Source organism: Muntiacus reevesi, chromosome 9 (assembly GCF_963930625.1).
Source record: "Muntiacus reevesi chromosome 9, mMunRee1.1, whole genome shotgun sequence".
In the NCBI taxonomy this organism is placed as follows: Eukaryota; Metazoa; Chordata; class Mammalia; order Artiodactyla; family Cervidae; genus Muntiacus; species Muntiacus reevesi.
This window is the reverse complement of record NC_089257.1, coordinates 69,997,646-70,019,380: the sequence shown is the minus strand read 5'-3', so window position 1 is coordinate 70,019,380 and position 21,735 is coordinate 69,997,646. Positions and strand designations below refer to the sequence as shown.

Sequence of the window (21,735 nt, the reverse complement as noted above, 5' to 3'; positions counted from 1 at the left end):
TTGTGCCCTTGACCCCAATTTCTTGCTTCCTCTTGAAGATCTCCCTCCATCATTTTCTCCTCTTTCCTAAATCTTCAGTCCCTCCCTCTTCCTGTTCAAATATTCTCAAGTATCTCCTATCCAGGAATTCATTAAATGGATACAAAAACATACGTAAACCTCTCCTTGACCCTGTAGTTCTCTCCAATGATCATCCAACCTCTTATTTCCCTTTCTACTTCAAACTTCAAGAAGTAGTCTCCCTGTCTCCACCTATGCCTATGACATTAGTACCTGGCTTCTGATGACCTCACACTCCCAAAACCGCTCTTGCTAAGTCAACACTAGCTACTAGAGTGAAAGCAATGGATGTTTTGCTGTCCTTATCTTCCTGGAGAATTCTGTTGTATCTTATTCTTTTTCCTTCTTTCTCAAAATTCCTTCCCTCAAATTCTGTAATGTCTTATTCTCTTGTTGTTGCTGTTTTTCTGGTTCTTCTCCAACCATTTCTTTTTCACTAGGGTTCCCTCCATCTCCTCTGACAACCCTTCAAATGTGGATATTCCCCAGGCTTCTATCTTTGATCATTTAGTCTACAACTTCCCAACCAGTGTCAGGAATCATCATTGTACGAGTTCTCAAAATATTGATCCTCTGAGCTGTTGGGAGAAGCCTGGCCTGTTTATCCCAACATGCCAGATGCATATGGTCTTTGTGCGCACCATGGTGCATGTGTGCTAAATTGCCTCAGTCGTGTCTGACTCTGTGGCCTGTAGCCCGCCAGGCTCCTCTGTCCATGGGATTTTTCAGGCAAGAATATTGGTGTGGATTGCCACGCCCTCCTCCAGGAGATCTTCCCCAACCAGGGATTGTCTCCTGCATTGTCACCTGAGTTCTTTACCACTAGGGCCTCCTGGGAAGCCAGTGCACAATGGTATGGTTCCAATTTGCAAACATTCCAAGAAAGTTTATTCTCTTTCTTGGTTTCATTACTATCGGCATTATGATGGCTCTGAAACTTGTGTACCCAGACCAAACCCATGGTGGAAGAATCACCCTTGAATGTTCCCTCCCCTTTCCCTCCTACATCTAAATAATAATTTCCAAATTATTGTTTACTGTCCTCTCCTCGCCCTCCTGTCAACCCTTACTCAGACCCCACAATCTCTTGGATGAAATATCCTGGAATCCTGCTGACTGTTCTCCCTGTGGCTCTGTGATTCTTAAATCTGAATCTGCCCTTCATACAGCTGTTAGAAAAGTCTATCTCAAATGCAAATCTAACCACACTACCCCCACACTCAGAAGCCTCCAATGGCTCACTGCCAATAGGATAAAGTCTGAACTCCTTTACCCACGAGAAACTTCATGACTGAGGCTCATTCATTTCCTTTCCCCAACCTCATTTTCTCCCTCCTTCTGGTCTTGCCTCCAGGCCTTTGTCCTGCTGCCCTCCATACCTGGATTGCTCTTGCCCATTAATCATCATACCCACCTCTTACCTCTGCTATCAACTTGCCTTCCCTAAATCTGTCCCCACGCTCATGAAGAATTGCCACACTCTGTGTTTTTCTGAGTATTCTGTTCATGCATATTTCTGTACTTGTACTTAGCACATTTGCCTTATAATTGAGTATTTCTTGCCTCCCACAAGATAGCATGTTCTTTTGTATTCTCAGCTCTAACACAATGCCTGACACATAAAAAATACTCAATAAATTATTGATGAATAAATGCACTCTTGGTGTTTCCCCCCAAAATAAGGCCTCAGACACAATTCTAAGAGCAACATTTAGATTCCTTTGGAATAAATATAAAATCCTTAAGCTTTCAATATGAGGCTGATTTGAAAGAGATATTCCAAGCCTCTTTAATTAAAAGATATATAGACCAAATCCTAAAAATAAGACCCAAAGGATCAGTCAAATAGCTTTGTTTTGCCAAAATCAGATTGCATGTGAACTTTATTTGAATTGAATGATCAATTGTCTTGGAACCTAGATTTTAATGGGGTTTTTTTGGTTTGTTTTTTGTCTCCCTCATTGTGTGCAGACATGTTTTATTTACTTTGGTACTTTTCACATTTTCACTTGCATATCTTATAAAATTTTGCGGTCAGTTTTAGGGAGCTTATTATACCCATTATACAGATGAAAAAAATAGGGCTGAGAAATTGTAATTTTCTGAAGTCAGTGGCTCATACGAAGTGAGCAAGCACTGGTTGCCAGACCAGCAGCCTCTTTCACCCAACGCTCCCCTCTACCTCTCATTTTGGTTTGGATTTCTTCTTTCTTTCCTTCTTTTTATTCTTTCTATAATAAGATTTGACTCCTAAGTCAATCCTAGACTAGAGAAGATTTTTTGGTTCTATGCTATACAGACTAATGCTGAGTTCTGTGCCAGCTGAAAGTGCTGGTAAGCCAGCAACACCTCAACTAAAATTAATTGAAACCAACCAACCTACTATAGAACGAAGGAGCTCAAAGTTAGAAAATATCTTGTAATTCCTATAGTTCAACTGCTAATTCAGTGCTTAAATGCTTTCTATAGCACTCCAGACAAAAGGTGTTTCTGTCCCTACCTGACCATCCTCAGTGACAATGAAGTCACTGTTTATAGAAGCAGTGCTGCCAATTTCAGAACATCGGGGAAATATTTTTACCTATTGTCTGCTATCTCTCTGTCATTTTGTCACGGTGAAAAGTGAAGATTTTTTTGGTAATTAGAGCTACAATATGACCTAAATCTGAATCCTAGCTCAGCTGTTACTAGCAGCTATGAAGTCTTTCAAATAACTTAGCCCCAAACTTCAGTTTCTTCATCTGTGAAGTGAATCAAATGAAATAACACAAGTGGCCTTGTATTTAATTTCAGAAATTAAAAGTACATTTAGTAGGGGCCTTCCCTGGTTGTCCAGTGGCTAAAGCGCCACACTTCCTATGCAGGTGAGACCGGGTTCAATCCCTGGTCAGGGAAGTAGATCCCACAGGCTGCAACTAAGACTAGTTGCAGCTAAATAAATAAATAAATTTTAAAAAATAAAAATACATTAAGTATTAGTGCAGTGAAGAGATAAAAAATAGCTTCCTTCTTTATAACATTATCTTCTTAAAACAGTCCAATTGACCTGTTCACCACGTCAGGTAGAAAGGTGACGCAGCAAGAATGTCAGTCATTCTGTAACCTGAATCATACAAATCCAACTTTTGCATCATATCCTAAGCATTATTTCAAGTTGCATCCTCCTTGATCTTGTAATTAGAGCATACATTATAAATCTTTCAGGAGTAAATCTTGGAAAATCAAGAATACAAAAAAGAGGACACTTTGAGGAGCTGTTGTGTAAAGCGGGGAGTAGTCTTTCTTTCACTTAAGCAAAGCTTGGATCGGTTTCTATCAGGAACCAGGAGATAGGACTAAATGACCTCTGTTGAAATCACTTCAAACTCGAGTCTAACATTCTAATAAGAAAATAGCATCACAAAAATTAGCCTTTGAATGCATCCCTAGGGAGGTTAACCTAATTATGCCATCTATATTTGATTCTTACTGTTCCATTTGCTTAAGTCCCAGGAGACTACAGCAAACGAGTGTATCAAGGAGTGAGAGTGAAGCACACGGTCAAAGACCTGCTGGCTGAAAAACGATCCAGGCAGACAAGTAACTCAAGATTTAATGTAAGTCTCAGTTAAATACATTCTAAAGTCTTTGGGGGCTAAGTCCTCTATTAAGGTTAGTTATCTCCCCTTCCTTTTATCTTCACACCAGTCTCTCACCTCTTGAGTCTGATATTCTCTATAGCAAGTGTTAGCCAGGGCTTCCCTGGTGGCTCAGAAGGTAAAGAATCTGCCTGTAATGCAGGTGACTTGGGTTCGATCCCTGGATCAGCAAGATCTCCTGGAAAAGGGAATAAGTACCCACTCCAGTATTCTTGTCTGGAGAATTCCACGGACAGAGGAGTCTGGTGGGCTACAGTACATGGGGTCTCCCTTTAGCTGGCACACACACTATATAATTACTATTATTAACATTATGGCACATGTGTCAATCTATGAGCAAGGATTCCAAGAGCTCTGTGAATTTATAGGCTGCCCACTTCACCTCATGCATATGAAAGGATGATGTATCCTGACATTGTCATTTACTCCAGTCAGGAACTAGCAATGGTTCGTTTGGTAGAAATAAAGCTGACCTTCACCCACAGCAGGGGAAGTCACTCAGTCATGTCTGACTCTGCAACTGCATGGACTGTAGCCTGCCAGGTTCCTCCGTCCAGGGATTTTACAAGCAAGAAGAGTGGAGTGGGCTGCCATTTCCTTCTCGAGGGGATCTTCGTGACCCAGGGATCAAACCTAGGTCTTCCACACTGCAGGCAGACCTTCACCCCCAGGTTATTCTAAATCTGATAGAGACAACTTATGAACAAACAACTTCTCTGTAACATGCAAAATCAGATTTTAAAATCCTGGTAGGAGTTGTCTTAAGTCTAAAATCTCCATCTGTCACCCTTGTCTTCATAAATAGCCCCTCTCTATACCTAAAATGTTTAAGTAGTTACACCCAAATCTCCAACAATGATTCTTGAATGGAGATAGCAGTTGGCTATCAGGTTGGGTATATAATCACTCACCTTACTGGGTGAAATATAACAACATGAATATCAGACATCCCCCAGGGCATTGCTGGGGTCAGGACATGGGAACAGATGACCAAGAATAAAGGAGGGGGCCACATATAACACCAACCACAGGGGCTGGGACACAGGGCAAACTGGTTCTTCCAGTGTGTTCTGCTCCGAACATCAGCACCAGCTTCAACACTGCTGCAGAGTCAAACTTCTGGGACGTGTTTCAAGTGAACTGACTCCAGATTCAATTTCCTGCCATCTAAGGACCCCTTGTATTTTGGGGTCTTCATTTCTTTGGAACCTCCTCTTATCTTCTAGTTCAACAAATGGAGCTTAGTTGATTAACAGAAATCTGAATAATTGGCTTCTTGTCTGCTCCTAGTACTATGTTCCTTGTAGAACTTCCTCAGGATCATCTGGGATGTGAGTTAAAAGCGTCCCTATGAATCGAGTCTCTTGAGAGAGAGAGAGAGAATTCAGAGTCTACTCTGAGTGAACTACAGCTTCATGGATGCAAGTGGAGTGCTTGACCACTGCCACCGCTAGGATTGTGAAACTTGCTAAAGTTCCAGGTGCGCGGTTAGTTGGGAAGATAAGAGTAAAATGAGCACAATGCCATAGGCAAGGAGCTGATAGTGTGTCTACCCCGTGTGAGTCAGGGTATAACTCCCTCCTCGACATCGTCATGGATACACATACACAATGACAAGGCGCTATGCCAGACGGAATTATATAACAAGACAAAGAGGTTCCTATTCAAATGGTGGAGGTAAATATATTTTTATTTAAAAATTCCCTAACACGATTTTTTTAAGCTCCGTGACTGAGTGTGTTTTCTTTATTTTTTTTTTGATGTGTTAGCTTTTTTAAAAGACATAACAATATAAACAATAATAAGTCATATTACACTGTAATTTTAAAATGCAGACTCCTCGTCCCTGTATCAAGTCTACAAACGTAGAGTTATTACAGGGCTGGGGCCAGGGAATGGTCACTTTTAATAAGCTCCTTGAGTGATTTCTTTGCACACCACAGTATAAGAACTTCACCACAGAGCAAAGAGCAACTATCAAACCCCTCACCCCAGCCAAGTTTCTTATCTCTACCCAGATAAGAATTTGCTGAGCTATTGCGACTGGCCCAGTGACACTGTGAGTGTTATACAGAAGTGGGTACGGGAACCATGTGATGCATGGTCTGTGCCATTAAACAGCAAATAACCTGGTGCAAAGGAAAAATGCTTATATATTTTAAAAATATACTACCCTATAACCAACCACTACACTGAATGCTCAAGACAAAAGACTGGGCAGCATTGCCATGTGATATGAAGACTGGGACACTACTTACATAAGCACAGTTTAAAGTGCACTTCCTGTGTGTTATCTCATTTGACGGACACACTAGCCCCGCGAGACTGATATTGACGTAGTTTTACATTTTATAGTTGAAAAAGTTGAGGACAAAAGAAGGGAAGAGATTATCTGCAGGTTACAGTTAACAAGTAGCAAGGCTTGTGATGCTCAATTCCACACCGTTTTTAAAGGGAAAAGCCAACGTGGACTGGAGTAGAAGCATCTCTGATTCATGCAGTTTTCATTCGTTTGGACTGTCATCACAAAATACCATAGATGGGATGGGGTAGCTTGTGTGTATGTGCATGTGTACTCAGTTATGTCCGACTCTTTGGAACCCCATGGACTGTAGCCCACCAGGCTCCTCTGCCTACGAGATTTTCCAGACAAGACCACTGGAGTGGGTTGCCATTTTCTCCTCCAGTGGATCTTCCTGACCCAGGGATTGAACCCTAATCTCCTGTGTCTCCTCATGGCAGGTAAATTCTTTACCACTGAGCCACCTGGGAAACCAAGCTTATGAACAGAAAACATTTCTCACAGTTTTGGAGGCTGGAGGTCCGAGTTTTGGTTGCAACATGGTCAGGTTCTGGTGAAGGCCCTTTCCCTTTTCTGGGTTGCAGGCTTCTCATTGTGTCCTCACTTGGTGGAAGAGCACAGAGGGCACTCTAGGGCCCTTTTATAAGAGCACTAATCCCATTCATAAGAGCTCCACCCTCACGACCCAGTCACTTTCCAAAGGCCCCACCTCCTCATACAATACAATCACATGGGACCTTAGGGTATCAAAGTGACTTTGGGGAGGACACAAACAATCAGACCACAGCACATACAAAGGAAATCAAAGCATAAGAGAGTATATCAAACAGAAAGGAGTGGAAAGGGGCAAAACAGCTCTAACTCTGGTCATTCTTCTCAGGCATCAGGAACACAGGCAGTATGAACTCAGCCCCAGTTTCCTGTTGTCATGTATTACTCAGTGTCTCACTGCTAGTACCTCTCTTCTTCATTTCAAAGATATTTTAAATGTGGATAATTAAATGTGCACTGTTCTAATATGTGGCTATTTGGACTTTAGGTATCTCCATGAATTGGTTTTACCATCTACTTGCTCACATTTCATCTCAACCACTCTTCCAAAATATCTGTATATTCCAAGAAAGATAGCATAAGTAATCACAGACTCTTAACTTTTTCTGTCCCTGTGGTAAACACAACTCAGTGAGCAGGAAACATGGACGTTACTGACAGCACCTAAGGGGCTCTAATGCCTTGAGTAATACTGACACTCTATCCCCTTTTTCATCCAGTTCACTAGGTGGCAATGAGTCTGATATCTTAGGTAAGTTCAGATAGGAAAGTCATCCTTACTCTAAGGGCCCTTTTATAAGGGCACTAATCCCATTCATAAGAGCTCCACCCTCACGACCCAGTCACTTTCCAAAGGCCCCACCTCCTCATATGATACAATCACATGGGACCTTAGGATATCAAAGTGATATCAAGTATCAAGTTCAAAACTTGCTACTGATAATGTGCGTAATAACGAGTAAAAAGATAACTTGAGGATATTGGAGGCCCTTCCATTACTGTTTTTATTGTATATATCATCCAAGATCAAAACACAGGGCTTCGCAGCTGACACTAGAGGTAAAGAACCCACTTGCCAATGCAGACTCTGCCAAGTCACTTCAGTTGTGTCCGACTCTTTGCGACCCCATGGACTGCAGCCTACCAGGCTCTTCCGTCCATGGGATTTTTCCAGGCAAGAGTACTGGAGTGGGGTGCCATTGCCTTCTCCATGCCAATGCAGGAGACCTAAGAAATGTGGGTTTCATCCCTGAGTTGGGAAGATCCCCTGGTGGAGGGCACAGCAACCCACTCCAGTATTCTTGCCTGCAGAATCCCAAGGACAGAGGAGCCTGGTGAGCTATAGTCAGCTAAGAGTCAGACGTGACTGAAGTGACTTAGCACACCTGCAGGCCAGAAAACAGACCCAAAAGATTCTACAGCAAATCCTGTGGAACGTGTGAATGCTCACTTAAGTGGCAAAATATGTGATTAAGTAAAGGATCTTAAGTGAAGAAACTTACCCTCTTGGGAAAAAGCTGATCCCTAAATGCAACCCCATGAACTCTACAGAAGGGACTTATGCGAGGAACACACCAAAGAGAAGACACACAGGAGAGGACGTGGCCACGTGACTGAGTAGGCAGAGCTGGGGCCACGTGATCAGGCAGGAAGCTGGAGGGCCCAGAGTGGGGGCTCCCCTCAAGGCACCATGGGGAGCAAGTCCCACCAACACCTTGATTTGGACTGCCGACCCCCAGAGCATGAAAGAATAGATTTTGGTGTTTTTAAGCCACCCAGGTAGTGGTAATCTGTTCCAGTAACCCTAGGAAACTAGTACACAGATACGATAACTGTGTCCCTCAGATAAGTACTCTCTAGGAAGCATCTATTTGATGCCCAAATTGCTGTTCTGCTGTCTGTGACAGTCCTTGGATAAGTTTACATGGGTTATGTTGACTCATCTTTACCACAGTTTCCTTCACAAACATCTGTTTTTGATACCATGAAATGTTTTCACATTTTTGAAGTAGGAATCAAAGAGGAAAAAATCCCTTGCTTCCGAAGAGACTTTCACCAAAGACTGGACTTAAAACCACTTCTGTTCATTTTAGCCATAATCCTGTGGTTTCAGAACTATTATCATGTGTATCTGTTTTTAAGTAATTGTTTCCTTTTTTTTCCAAATTTTTTCTGGGTTACTCGTTACTACACGACTAGATTTTCAACTAGAACACTTTAAATAAGAGCCACTCACCAGCATCTAGCACCAAAAGATGTATGTTTAGACTTCTGATGTAAGTTTATGCTGCACTGTTTTCAATTACACTATTTCAATGACATTTCATAAAAACTATTCATTGAAAAACTTGAATAATATCAACAAATTTTAGTGAACTCTCAGCTATCATTAGTAAAATTTAAAAGAAGAATTGATAGGTGAATGGATAAAGAAGCTGTGGTACATATATATAATGGAATAATACTCAGCCATAAAAATGAGGTGGATGAACCTAGAGACTATTATACAGAATGAAATGCCAGAAAGAGAAAAACAAATATAGTATATTAATGAATATATACGGAATCTAGAAAGATGGCACGGATATGAACATATTTGCATGGCCAGTATAGAGACACAGACTTAGAGAACAGACCTGTGGACGCCGTGGGGGAAGGAGAGGGTGGGACGAATCGAGAGAGCAAGGTGGAAACACATACATTACCATATTTAAATTAGATAGCCAGTGGGGATTTGTTGTATGATGCAGGAAGCTCAAACCTGTGCTCTGTGACAACCCATAGGGGTAGGATGGGGTGGGAGGTGGGCGGGAGGTTCAAGAGTGTGGGGACATATGTATACTTATGGCTGATTCATACTGATGTATGCAGAAACCAACACAACATTGTAAATAATTATCCTCCAGTTGAAAATTAATCAAATTTAAAAAATAAACCTGGCTAAAATAAATAAATAATTTTTTAAAAAGAAGAGGCAATAAATCTAATAGCCATAATTTTTCATTTTGTTTTGAAATTCAGTGAACAGTTTGCAGGCTATTCAGCTTTCTGATCGATTTTTCCTCAAACTATGATTAAAGTTCATTTAAAATTATTGAATATACAACAGTTGCATGAGGGGAAAAAAATTCTAAACTTGCTAAATAGGAAACAGAACTCAGCTTGGAGTTAAAACTGAGTAGTGGAATGGGGGATACAGTGCAGTGTTGGGGGTTAAGAATGGGCTTGATAATCAGGGTCTGAAGTTTACTCTATTTTATTGGTTTATGGACATCCTAGCAGTTATTCTGTTCTGCTCATTCATCAAAATGCTATAGTGAAGAACAATAAGGAAATAGATATGAAAGTGATTTTAAGTTAATATTCTACATAAACCAGAGGAAAAACAAACGATGACTGCTGGTGGTTTTTAGAAGACCCAAACTGAGAAAAATGTTGAGGAGCTATATCCCAAATGAGAAATATATTTGGACTAGACCAGCCTTGAATTATATACCATATGCAAACACAGACCAAAATCTATTTCCACTCGACATGATCCTTTTTATATTAAACTCAAGTATCTCCTTTCCAAATAGTAAGCCTCAATAGTTACAGTTATTTTCTTTTTCTATGTTTTCCTGAATCCTTACACTTAAATTAGCTGCTAAAATCTCTACATCAAGAACATACAGGATAAGGCTGCACTGTCAGCTGGGTATCTTGGTTAATCACCCTTTCCTGATTATTTTTGGAAGTTAACATTGTAAACACAAAAAGAAGCATGACAACAGTACATACTGATGGAAAACACTGAAAGAACAGAAGGTGAATGGAAGTCATATAATGCATTTATGACATAGATTATATGAAAGTGTTTGATCTTCCTTGAGAGGTCGATGACCTCTAACTGTCGAACAGATGCACATTGTCCAGCTCCATCTGTAACAACTGTCTTTCCATCAGGACTGCTAGTTAGAGATTTGTTTTGTTCTGTATCCAGCTGCTGTTTTGTGGCACCAGTCACGTGAGCGTTTCGGTTACCACCAAGTGTAAACATGATGTCCATATCTGTGATTTGCATTTGAGTTTCTCATGAGGTATTAAAAAATGGAAATAGGCAATTAAAAATTGCATGTTATAACATCTCAAAGTTTCTTTGATTTCCCTGAAACTTTGGAAAACACTTCTGAGACTTCTCTGTGGCATTAAAAAAGCAATTGCTCCCTCCTCGGTCTGTTTGAATCCCCCCTTTTGGCTATCAGTGGTCTCCAGGAATTCCTCTCTCCTCTCTGGGCCTCTGTCCTTGTCAATAAAAGTAGAGTCTGGTTGGTCCTATTTCAGTATTCAATTTTAATACTCAAACTTTTAACAGTTTATCCCATCCCCTTACTTCTTTACTATTCGTATTTCAAATGTTCCCATCTCACTATGGTTTGAAATATATCTCAGTTTCTGAGAACCAGCTCATATTCCAATTCCAGCATCCTTGAGCTGAAGTTTCAGATCACTCTGTCATCTGAGAACCCTCAGTGCTCAGATTCGCAGGGGTTTCTCATCTACGACACAGACAGCATAGCATGATGAAGAGTTTGGACTCTGGATCCAGATGACCTGAATGCAAACCCCAGCACTGCCATTTGCCAACTGCATGATGACTGTAAAGGTACTTTAATCTTATTGTCAAAGGAAGATAATAATATCTGCCTCCCAAAGTTATCATAAGCGTTAGATTTAACATGTGTCAAGGGCTTTGCACATGGTATGTGTTCAATCAATGCTAGAGCATTAAATATTTCATCCAATGAACATTAGCATTCAAGTGATATAAGAAATTCACTGAACTGAAGAAATGTACAGCCCAGCTGAGAGAAGGAATTACACATGAAATAAGTGATTAAAAATTAAAAGACAGCTTTGGTATCCAAGCCCAAACACAGGACGGTGACCATCAGTGAGCAGGACAGAGGCTGAAAAGAGGGTGGGCAAGACATGGTCAGGGAAGGTGAAAGACTTCTTGGAGGAGCGTGAGCCTTGAGCTAAGCTGGGAAAGAAGAAAACTCAGGTGGGCAGTGACAAGGGGCAGAGTTCAAAAGAACGCGAGGAGGGGTGACCATCCAGAGGGAGAGGAGAGACTCTTGTGATATGCAGTGGGTAGACCCACTTAGTCTAAATGGTGGAGAAGTGAAGCAGACTGGTGTGTGACCTTTCAAAATTTAGTTCTAGTCTTGCCTGCAGAGGTATCCCAGACACTCCCCTCTATGCCCATAGCCTCTTGTTGGCTGATACATGGTGCATGGCATGTTGTAAGTGCTCAGAAAATGGCAGCTTTTATGGTTTTCCTAGTATCTGGAGCATGGCAGCATTTGATAAATGTTATCTGTCATGTTAGTGTGCTGTGAAAAGGAAGATATCCATAGGTGGTAGTGAGCTCTGAACAGCAACCTCGGGAAATAGATACTTCTGTCATCATTACTACAAATTCTAATACTGTATAAATAAATTGGCTTCTAGAAAGGCCACGGGATGCCTTTTGTAGATTCGAAAAATTGATTCACTCTGAGCAAATGAAACAACAAAATAATGGAAACAACAGTTAGCAACATTACTTTTCTTCTCACTCAGCAATACCAGCATTATACCACTCAGTCCTCCCGTGTACATGTGCTTAGTCACTTGGCCATGTCCAATTCTTTGCAACCCCATGAGCTGTAGCTTACCAGGCTCCTCTGTCCATGGCAATTCTTCAGGCAAGAACACTGGAGTGAGTTGACATGTCCTCTTGCAGGGAATGTTCCCAACCCAGAGATCGAACCCAAGTCTCCCACATTGCAAGTGGATTCTTTACCATCTGAGCCACAAGGGAAGCCCAATAATACTGGAGCAGGTACCCTATCCCTTTTCCAGGGGATCTTTCCCACCCAAGAATAGAACCCAGGTCTTTTGCATTGTAGGCAGATTCTTTATCAGCTGAGCTACCAGGAAAGCCCCCGTTATACATGAGGAGATGGCTAAATTGAAGCGTCAGCTTCATGCCTTTCATTAAGATAGAGTCAACTGCTCCCATCCTGCAGTCCTAAATATCCAAAAACATAACTAGTCTCTAATAGCAAATCAAGTATTATTCTTATCCACCACTACCCTGGATGACTGTTTTACGAAAACACCAACTTCAAATGGCAGGAAGAAAGAAATAAAAGTCTCAGCATTTTGATCAGGATGAGCAATCTAGCAAGATTTACTGATCTAGCAAGTTACTTTTTTAAGTCTATATTTCCTCAATTACAAAGGATCATATAATAATATAAATGGTACAGGTGGGAGGGAACCAGTACTCATAGTGTTTCTGATGTGTCCCCCTTCTCCCCACTGGGTACAGCTGTTTATCTTCCTGCTTTCCTAGATTTTCCCGGCCCCAGAACATGTTCCACCCTACTCGCCAACCTGATGGGTCTACCCAAAGCCAAGCTGTAATCCCTTTTTTATTCTGAGAAAGATAAACCTCCTTTCTTCTAGTTCAGCTAGAGTTGCAGATTGAGTTTGCAAGGGAAATAGGCAATAGAAAAATCACATAAGGCACAAGAACAATTACACGGAGTGCACTAGCTTAAACATCTAGTCAAAGACTGGCACGGATAGAACAGTTGAGGTGACTTCTGGGCCTGAGTCCTCTTCTGTCCCCTCAATTTTCTTTGGGGTAAATAAGAATTCTTAATAATAATAGCTAACATTTCTTCTAGGCTCCAAAGTAAAGACATCACAAATGTTTTCATTTATTCATTTTAGAGTAAATTTCACTTATCAACAAGGGGCACAATAGCTTTAAGAGGGCGACACTCATACCTATTTTTCAGATGGGGAAACTAAGAATTGGGTAGGAATCAGTGGAGCATAGATTTGAAACCAGGTTTGTTGGACTTCACAGTCTTTATTTTACCCACCATAGTGTCTTCTAAAGTTCACATTTCGGGTCCAAGGAAGGACGAGCTTTGGAAATAAGTAACCACTTTGCTTCAGGTCCTCCGCTCAGCCCTGAGCTCCCCCTCCAAACTCCACACAGGCCATTGCCCCATCATGTCTTTCGCTCCTTCTCAACCACACGTCTGTCTCCCTGCCTGTCCCTGCAGTGATTCTGTATACCGTTCAGATGATGCCACACCCAGTGCAAACCAGAGCCAGGACCTTCCTCTGCTTTGATACCCAAACATCTTGGAAGAAACTGGACTTGATTTCCTTCCAGAACCTATCTCTAGCTCCATCCCAGAACCTGCTACCAGAGTGTCCTTCCTCTCAGCCATCCCCCACCTCTCCTGGACCCGTGTTCTCCTGGGCTCTGTATGGCACCTGGCCCTCCCTGTAAAACAGGAAAGCATTTCCAGAGCCAGAGTCCACACAGACCTCGCAGAAGCCTTTCTGCTGCTCTTCTTGAGCTCTCTAGGTCTGCCTCAGCCAACCCATTTCACTCTGACCTCCTCTTCTTGCCTGAAGTTTGCTACCCTGCTCTGCCTTCTGCTGAAGTCTGATTTTTTTTTCTGAAAGTTGCCGACCAGACCTGAGAGGCTGATATCGCATGACTCGCTCCTGGGACAGGAGGTAATATACCACTCTCCCACTCAAGGAGGAGGAGACCGTCTCAACTCCTTTCTGAAGGCTGGAAGAGACCCCAGGCTCAGGGAAATGCCGAGCTTACCAGTTCATTCTGGTCATTCACCTCTTAGATGCTCTCCCAACCTACAAGGTGTTCCAGCACTCCCTCACAGTTGTACACACTAAAGAATCATATGCATACGCTGAATAAATAAAATAGCTAGTAAGGAAAGGGGAGGGTAATTTCCTTCTGCTCGTATCTTCTTCTTCTGCTGCTGCTGCTGCTAAGTCACTTCAGTCATGTCTGACTCTATGTGACCCCATAGATGGCAGCCCACCAGGCTCCGCCATCCCTGGGATTCTCCAGGCAAAAACTCTGGAGTGGGTTGCCATTTCCTTCTCCAATGCATGAAAGTGAAAAGTGAAAGTGAAGTTACTCAGTCGTGTCTGATTCTTCGAGACCCCATGGACTGCAGCCTATCAGGCTCCTCCATCCACAGGATTTTTCAGGCAAGAGTAGTGGAGTGGGTTGCCATTTCCTTCTCTGATCTTCTTATGAATATATGGTAAGAGATGGAGAGAGAGAGACTACCAAGAATCTCATTTCCTGGGTGTTTTTTAGAATTCCATGCTAAAGACAAATAGATATAATCAAGATATAATTTCCAAAGTTTCCTAAAACTTGGGCAATTTATATATATTGTGCTATTTCTCTTTGATATTCTATTGGTGGTATTAAATAGCAAGGAAAATTCTAAGTGAAAGGAAGAGGCAGAATATAAATAAGCCCACAAACTGATTTGTGCGTGCATACTAAGTCGCTTCAGTCCTGTCTGAGTCTTCGTGACCATGTGGACTGCAGCCCTCAAGGCTACTCTATCCATGGGGTTCTCCAGACAGGAATAATGGGTTGTCATGCCTGCAGAACCCCCACAGACAGAGGTGCCTGGCGGGCTACAGTCCACGAGGTTGCAAAGAGTCGGACATGACTGAATGACTAAGCACAAGTGCAAATTATCTGGACCACTGCTATTACAAGAAATCTTCATGCTCTTCTATGATTTCTACAAATTTACCATAAAAATTAGTTTTCATCTCTTTAACTCTCATAAACCCATCCTGTAATGTAGTCTGGCTTTAATAAGAATTTCCTGCTTGCCTGGGCACAGCAAATGGTCATCAGATGGCCCAGTGTGTATCTTCCTGCTTTGCTAATGTTTTATTTTTCTTACTTAAAAAAAATTTTTAGAAGTACCTGTTCTTTTCGTGTTTGAGTATAAATTCTTAGGAAAAAATATGATTTTTCCTTAAGGAGTACATCTCACTTGTCCTTGTTACTTTTTTCTGAATTGCTAGCAGAAGGATCCATTCATTTGTAATGTTTGTCTGGTTATCGATAAAGGGAATCAGTGTCTACCCTGGGAATGCTCCCCCACACCTTTCACAACTTTCCTAGCACAGTGCTTTGCATATTGCTTGTTAACATTGCCAACTAACCCCCTTCTGAGCCCAGAAAGAATTTAAAAAGAAACAAGCATTTTCCCAGCAAGCAATGCCCTGTAAACTCAAAACGCCAATGTTTGAATATAGAAGTACATATTATATCTCTGGCATTCATTTGGATGAATGTTTTATCTAAAGCTTTCAAAATGGCCCATTATCTGACTTTAATTAGCCCACAGTCCTGCCTGTTTGGAGAACTGAACCACATTTCCAGAGCTGTCCATGTTCCCCACCCAACCACCTGCTCCTCCACAATTGCAGAAATTTTTTTTTAATAATATTAATAAAGGCAAACTTTTTACAAGCACCTTATTTTTTTTTTTTGGCTGTCTTATTGGTTCTGTAGTGGCTGTTTTTAATGTCATGAAATTTGAAATATTTCCTGGTGGTGAATTCTTTTACTCAGCTTGCAAAAGTAATCAAGTTTTTCAGTGAAACAGCCATGGCAAGTCCACCTGGCAGAGCTGAAGTTCTGCACATTTCGTTCTGGCCAAACTGTACGATACCATTTATTAATGTGCATCCCAGTAGTTCCTGTCATTCTAACTTAGCTATTGATATACATAAATACAAATAGCATTCCAAAGGCACGCCAAGACCCAAAGGTGAAAAAAAAAAATGTGTTTCATTTTGTAACTCAGGCAACAGAAATAACTTTCTCACAGAGGCAGCCTGGACATAATTTTGTGCCAAGCAGGAAAGTTTTAACAGTAAAATTTTAAGAAACTGTCAGAAGTTTGGAATTCTATAATAGTGTTACTTTCCAAAGGGCATATAATAGTTCATAGACCAGAAATGTAAGACAATTGTAACCGAAGATTTTTTTTTTTAATTCTACAATAAAGATATAAGACCTAAATTCTGGTTTTTAATTTTTATTAACTAGTTTCAATTACAAAAATAACACATGGTAAAATTTCAAACTTAATAAAACAGTATAATTTTTTTTAAGTCTACTGACCTTCCCTGCCTACTTGTTCTACTTCCCAGGGTCATGTGCAATCTTCCAGAATTTCTCTATGATATTTTATTATAAAGAAATTAAGTTGTTGCACCAAGTTAATCAATATCAAAATCTATGTTATTTACATGCACTATTACAAAAATGCATAGTGTTCTTGTGATGAATTTCCTTCTCCCAAGAGAAAATTTAAACAGGTCTGTTTTAGTCTTCATTTTACCTCTATATGTTTGAAGGCGTTAGGCAAAGCACTTCATACTAACATATCTCCATCTTATATCAATTGCATAGTCCCTATTGTCACCTGAGATATTTGAGATAAGTTGCCCCAAATCAACTCTTCTTTGTGAGATAAATACTCTATAATCTAGGCTTTATAGAATCAAGGCAAATGTTTTTAAAGATCTAGGTTTCAATATTACTTCCTCACAAATTCTTACCGGCTTTAGGATTGGACCTATACAGTGACCTCTTAAATCATTTAAGGACATACGGTTTTTCCTCTGTAAATATGACCGTATGAGCGAGGCATGCCAGGCCCCTCTTTACACACGGGTCTCAATGGGGAGGCTGGAGATAAAGAAGAAAACAGAGAAAGAGCCCTGGGAATTGGTACAACTGGGACAGGTGGCCAGCAGCCCTTAGTACTCACAGGGCGAGTATCAGCCTTCACCAGGCTCCAACACAAAGCCAAACAGAAGTGGATATAAACGTCACCTGCTGGCCTCCCCAACCCCACCCCACCGAGAGCCCGTCAGAGCTGTATCACAGATCTGGGAAGCTCCAGAAGCCCATACACTCCCCATGCCAACCATTTCTGACCATCATTTTCAGCCCCAGATTACATTTCCTAGAATGCCACTCTCAGTATGTCTACACTGCTAATAGCTGCCTAAAGAACCACTTCCTGTTAGTGGACAAAGTCCAAGTTCCTTCAGCCTGGCTCAAAAAATACTCTTTATAACCTGGCACTTGCTCCTTCCTCCAGCTTTCCTGTCTGCATATTTCCACATCTGTGACATGCTGTCCACACATTTGAGCCTTTGCTTTGCCCCTCAACAACGAGACCCCTTATCCTACCTGCTTACTGATTTCCTGTCATCCTTCAAAACAAGACTCATATATCACCTACAGTGTGAAGTGTTCAGTCACTTCCCTCAGGACAGCAGCTCACGGCCACTGCTACGCTCATCTCTACGCCAACCTCCCCACTCTAATTGCATAGCTCGAGCAGGTCTATTAGAATCCAGCCTGTATCATTCACTAGTTCTGTGACCTTGACAGTCTTTACACTGCCTACTAGTTTTCTGATCTGTAATTTAGAATTACAGTGATCTATTTCATTGGTATAATGGCAAGGCTTTAATGAAACAATGTGAATCACTTAGCATTATGCAGAGTATATAAAGTACACAAATGTTAATTACTAAAAGTGATGAGACACATACTAATATATATAAAGTGCCTGGCATAGAGTCTGGCATGAAGGAGGTATTCATAAAATGCTAATCCACATTCTACTAGCCAAAACAAGTCACAAAACCATCCCAGATTCAAGACCAGGAGAGATCTGCCACTTATTGATGGGAAGACCTGCAAAGAAATTGTGGCCATACTTAATCTATAGCAAACGGCTGGTGTCCCTAAGTAGATCCTAATCTAAGCCCTTTGGTTGCATTGTTTTCTAGCGCCTGACACATTCAACATTGTACTCAGCATGTCAGAAGCGCCAGGAGCTATCTTTGGTTTGATGGAAGGTCTAGTGCACAGAACCTACTAGTTACCTCACTGAGAGTTTGAGGGGGAATAAATCTTAGAATCAGAGAGTTTGGGTTTAAATCCTCGCCCTGTAATTTATAAGATAGATAATTTGGGACACGTTACTTAAGTTCTCTGATGCTTGGTTTCCTCTTTTGTAAACTTGAGATGATAATATCTACTTTATAATAAGATAACATTACATAAAGCATCTGGCATATGGTAGATGCTTAAAACTCTAGTTCCTATTCATTATGGAGCATTTCTTTTATCAATATTTATGGCTAAATTACTAGGTAACTCAGATAACTGGTTCATAAATCAAAACCTTTTTCAAACTTTGCAAAATTAATAAGACTTATTAGAAAAGGCTTGTTATAGTTGAGTCACTGCATAAGAGTTCACACCAATCAGAATGCCCTGGATCTACTACATACTTGTCACATTAGCTAAGGCATCTAATTCTCTATGCCCATTTTCTTGTGGAGGAAGAAGGTATTCCATCCTAACACAGATACCTATTTAAAGGATAACAACGTTATACCTGGCATTCATTTCAAAGTTGGAGGAAAATTGCGTGACTAAGGGTTGTTCTCAATTCAGATATTAAAACATGGTTTTAAAATGTTCAGTATATCATCATCTCTACCTCTCTCCCAATCATCAATATGATGACAGTGAGAAATTAAATATACTGTGAATTCCTTGAAAAGGAATCCCAGCCATTCAGCAGAGGCTACGGTTTTTATTTAAGCATTAGCAGCAATATCTTCAGGGAAGGCAATGGCAACCCACTCCAGTACTCTTGCCTGGGAAAAAACATGGACGGAGGAGCCTGGTTGGCTACAGTCCAGGGGGTCATGAAGAGTCGGACACGACTGACGCGACTTAGCAGCAGCAGCAGCAATATCTTCGAGTTTAAAGAGACACTTTCAAACTATATGGTCGGAATTTTTAAAATATATCGTGAAAACTCTTACACGCCTTGCAGCCCTCTTCTTTAGTACATCTCACATGGTCTTTCAGTTTTCAGCCTGGCACCTAAAACTAGTATAGGGTCATAAAAATGACAATGAATGTAGTAAAGGGAAACTCCTGATCTTATCACTTTACTATCATGGTGACCTATTAGTTCAAATTAACTCATTTTCATGGAGGGGCTTTCAGGGCAGCTGTGAGGCTACTGTGTTAGCTACAGGAAGTTGCACACTGGCAAATTTCATTCAAATGTAAACCTCTAAATTTGGCTACCTGGCATTGCAAGATCCTGTTGTTTGCTGTATGCAAAATAAAAATTATATACCATCTTGTTTGGTCAGAAGTTATGGGCTTTTCAATATTAATTTCAATATTATTTCTAAAGAATTCATATGGTGAGATGCAACTGAATGAATATAATATCTTGAACAAGGTAAAAAGAAATGTGTTTTCCCTTCACATGAACAAAGATACCTAGTGCGTATCTAAGGCTCATGTCTTAGGCTGTTCTTTCTCAACATATGAATCGGGGATACCAGCTCTGAAATCAGTCCAGTGAAACCCTTCCTGGTCCCAACATAGGCCTTTTAGAACTCTTCTATGTTCTGTGAGATGAACAAAAGTTGTGTGCTATCATTGCCTTTTGTATGACTTATCCAATCTAAATATTTCCCAGATCACCATAAGCACTGATTATAGCTATAAATAATTAATTATGTGGAAATGTTTTATATCACAATGGGGGAGATCATATAGGAGCTTTTTGAAATGGTCAAAATTGATCAAATCATATGCTTAGAAGTTGGAAATTGCATTGTACATAAATTATGCCTTAATTAATTTGAACTCCTCCCCCCAAAATGGAATACTCACTGAAGGCTAAAAATGTATAGATAGATAGATATAGATATGGAAGTGTGTGTGTATGCACACACACAGAAAAATATAAATCCCACTGAATCTTCTTTGTGAGCATTTATTTAATTACTTGGTTTCTCTGAATGTCCTCAGTTCAGTTCAGTTCACTCACTCAGTTGTGTCCAACTCTTTGAGACCCCATGGACTGCAGCACACCAGGCTTCCTTGTCCATCACCAACTCCCAGAGCTTGGTCAAACTCAGGTGGTTGAGTCAGTAATGCTGAATATCCTAAGTATCCTTTATACTAAATTTTTAAACTATGATGTTTTCCCACTTTTATTTTCAAATTATTAAAACTCCTGGAAGCCAGTCTTGTGTGGTAGTTATGAAATAAGTTTTGAACAGAAGTGGAGTCACAGATGTAGAAAACAAATTACGGTTCACAGGGGGTGGGGGAGGGATGAATAGGGAGATTGGGACTGACATATACACGTTACTCTATATAAAATAGATAACTACTAAGAACCTACGGTATAGCACAGGGAATTCTACTCAATACTCCATAATGGCCTATATGAGAAAAGAATCTTAAAAAGAGTGGATATATGTATATCTATAACTGATTCACTTTGCTATATACCTGCAACTAACACAATGTTATAAATCAACTACACTCCAATAAAAAAAAATTTTTTAATAAAAGAAACAGACCCTGAAATCATACCATTATCACCAGCAACAACCCTACCTGCAGAGGAACCTGAGTTATTCTCTATTTCAATTTCCTCATCATTAAGATGAAAATAATATTACTTACTCTCTGGAGTGGTTTGATAATTAAGTGAGCTAGTAATATAACATATTTGGTCACATGCCTAATTGTGTGCTTATAAAATTTCTACAAGTATGTGCTTATGAATTTTATTATAACTCATATCTCTGCTGGAAAATGTTGGAAGTTGTAGAAAAGAATTTTTTAAATCTGATGTGTGAAAGACAAGACAGCATCTACTTCTATTTTTAATCCTTAGGGATGTGATTTTGTTTCAGGCAGAGTCAATGGTCTGGAGGTGGGGAGATTATACCCACAACAAAACTGGATCCTGCATAAAAATTTTTTGCTGATTTGTTGAGCTGGTAGGATACAAGAGAAACCAGTAAAACTAGGGGGTTTGGTAAAACTAGTAAAACTAGGGGTTTGGTGGGGTGATTTGAGGGTTGACATGGAAGGGAAGGGAAATGTTTGAGCAGAAATAAAGACACTGAATGATGAGAAGATGATCACACTGGAAAGGCAGAGTCCCCAAAGGACAGGGGCCCAAACTAGCTTTCTATATGAAGACTGACTGATCCTTGAGCTAGTTTTGCTAAGTTTGGGGTAGCTAAACCTAGGACTGGGGAACCTGGAAGGGAGCTGCTTCCCAAGAAATATAAGCATAAATCTTCTGGAGAAACCCAACCTCACGTTAGGAGCTCAGATTTTCACAGGTTAAGGTCAACCCAGATACATGTTTCAATCAAGGATTACCAAATGCATAAGGAAACAAATCACTAGGA

The 21,735-nt window shown here is 40.6% G+C and overlaps 1 protein-coding gene across 1 annotated transcript in view; it reads left to right on the top strand.

Moving 5' to 3' along the window:
- POU2AF2 (POU class 2 homeobox associating factor 2) overlaps window positions 1-21,735 on the top strand; it is a 38,259-nt gene that overhangs the window by 6,120 nt on the left and 10,404 nt on the right. Inside the window, exon 2 of the mRNA XM_065944364.1 lies at window positions 3,547-3,656. Within this exon, the coding sequence (XP_065800436.1) occupies window positions 3,547-3,656 (110 nt within the window). The remainder of the gene's footprint in view (window positions 1-3,546; window positions 3,657-21,735) is intronic.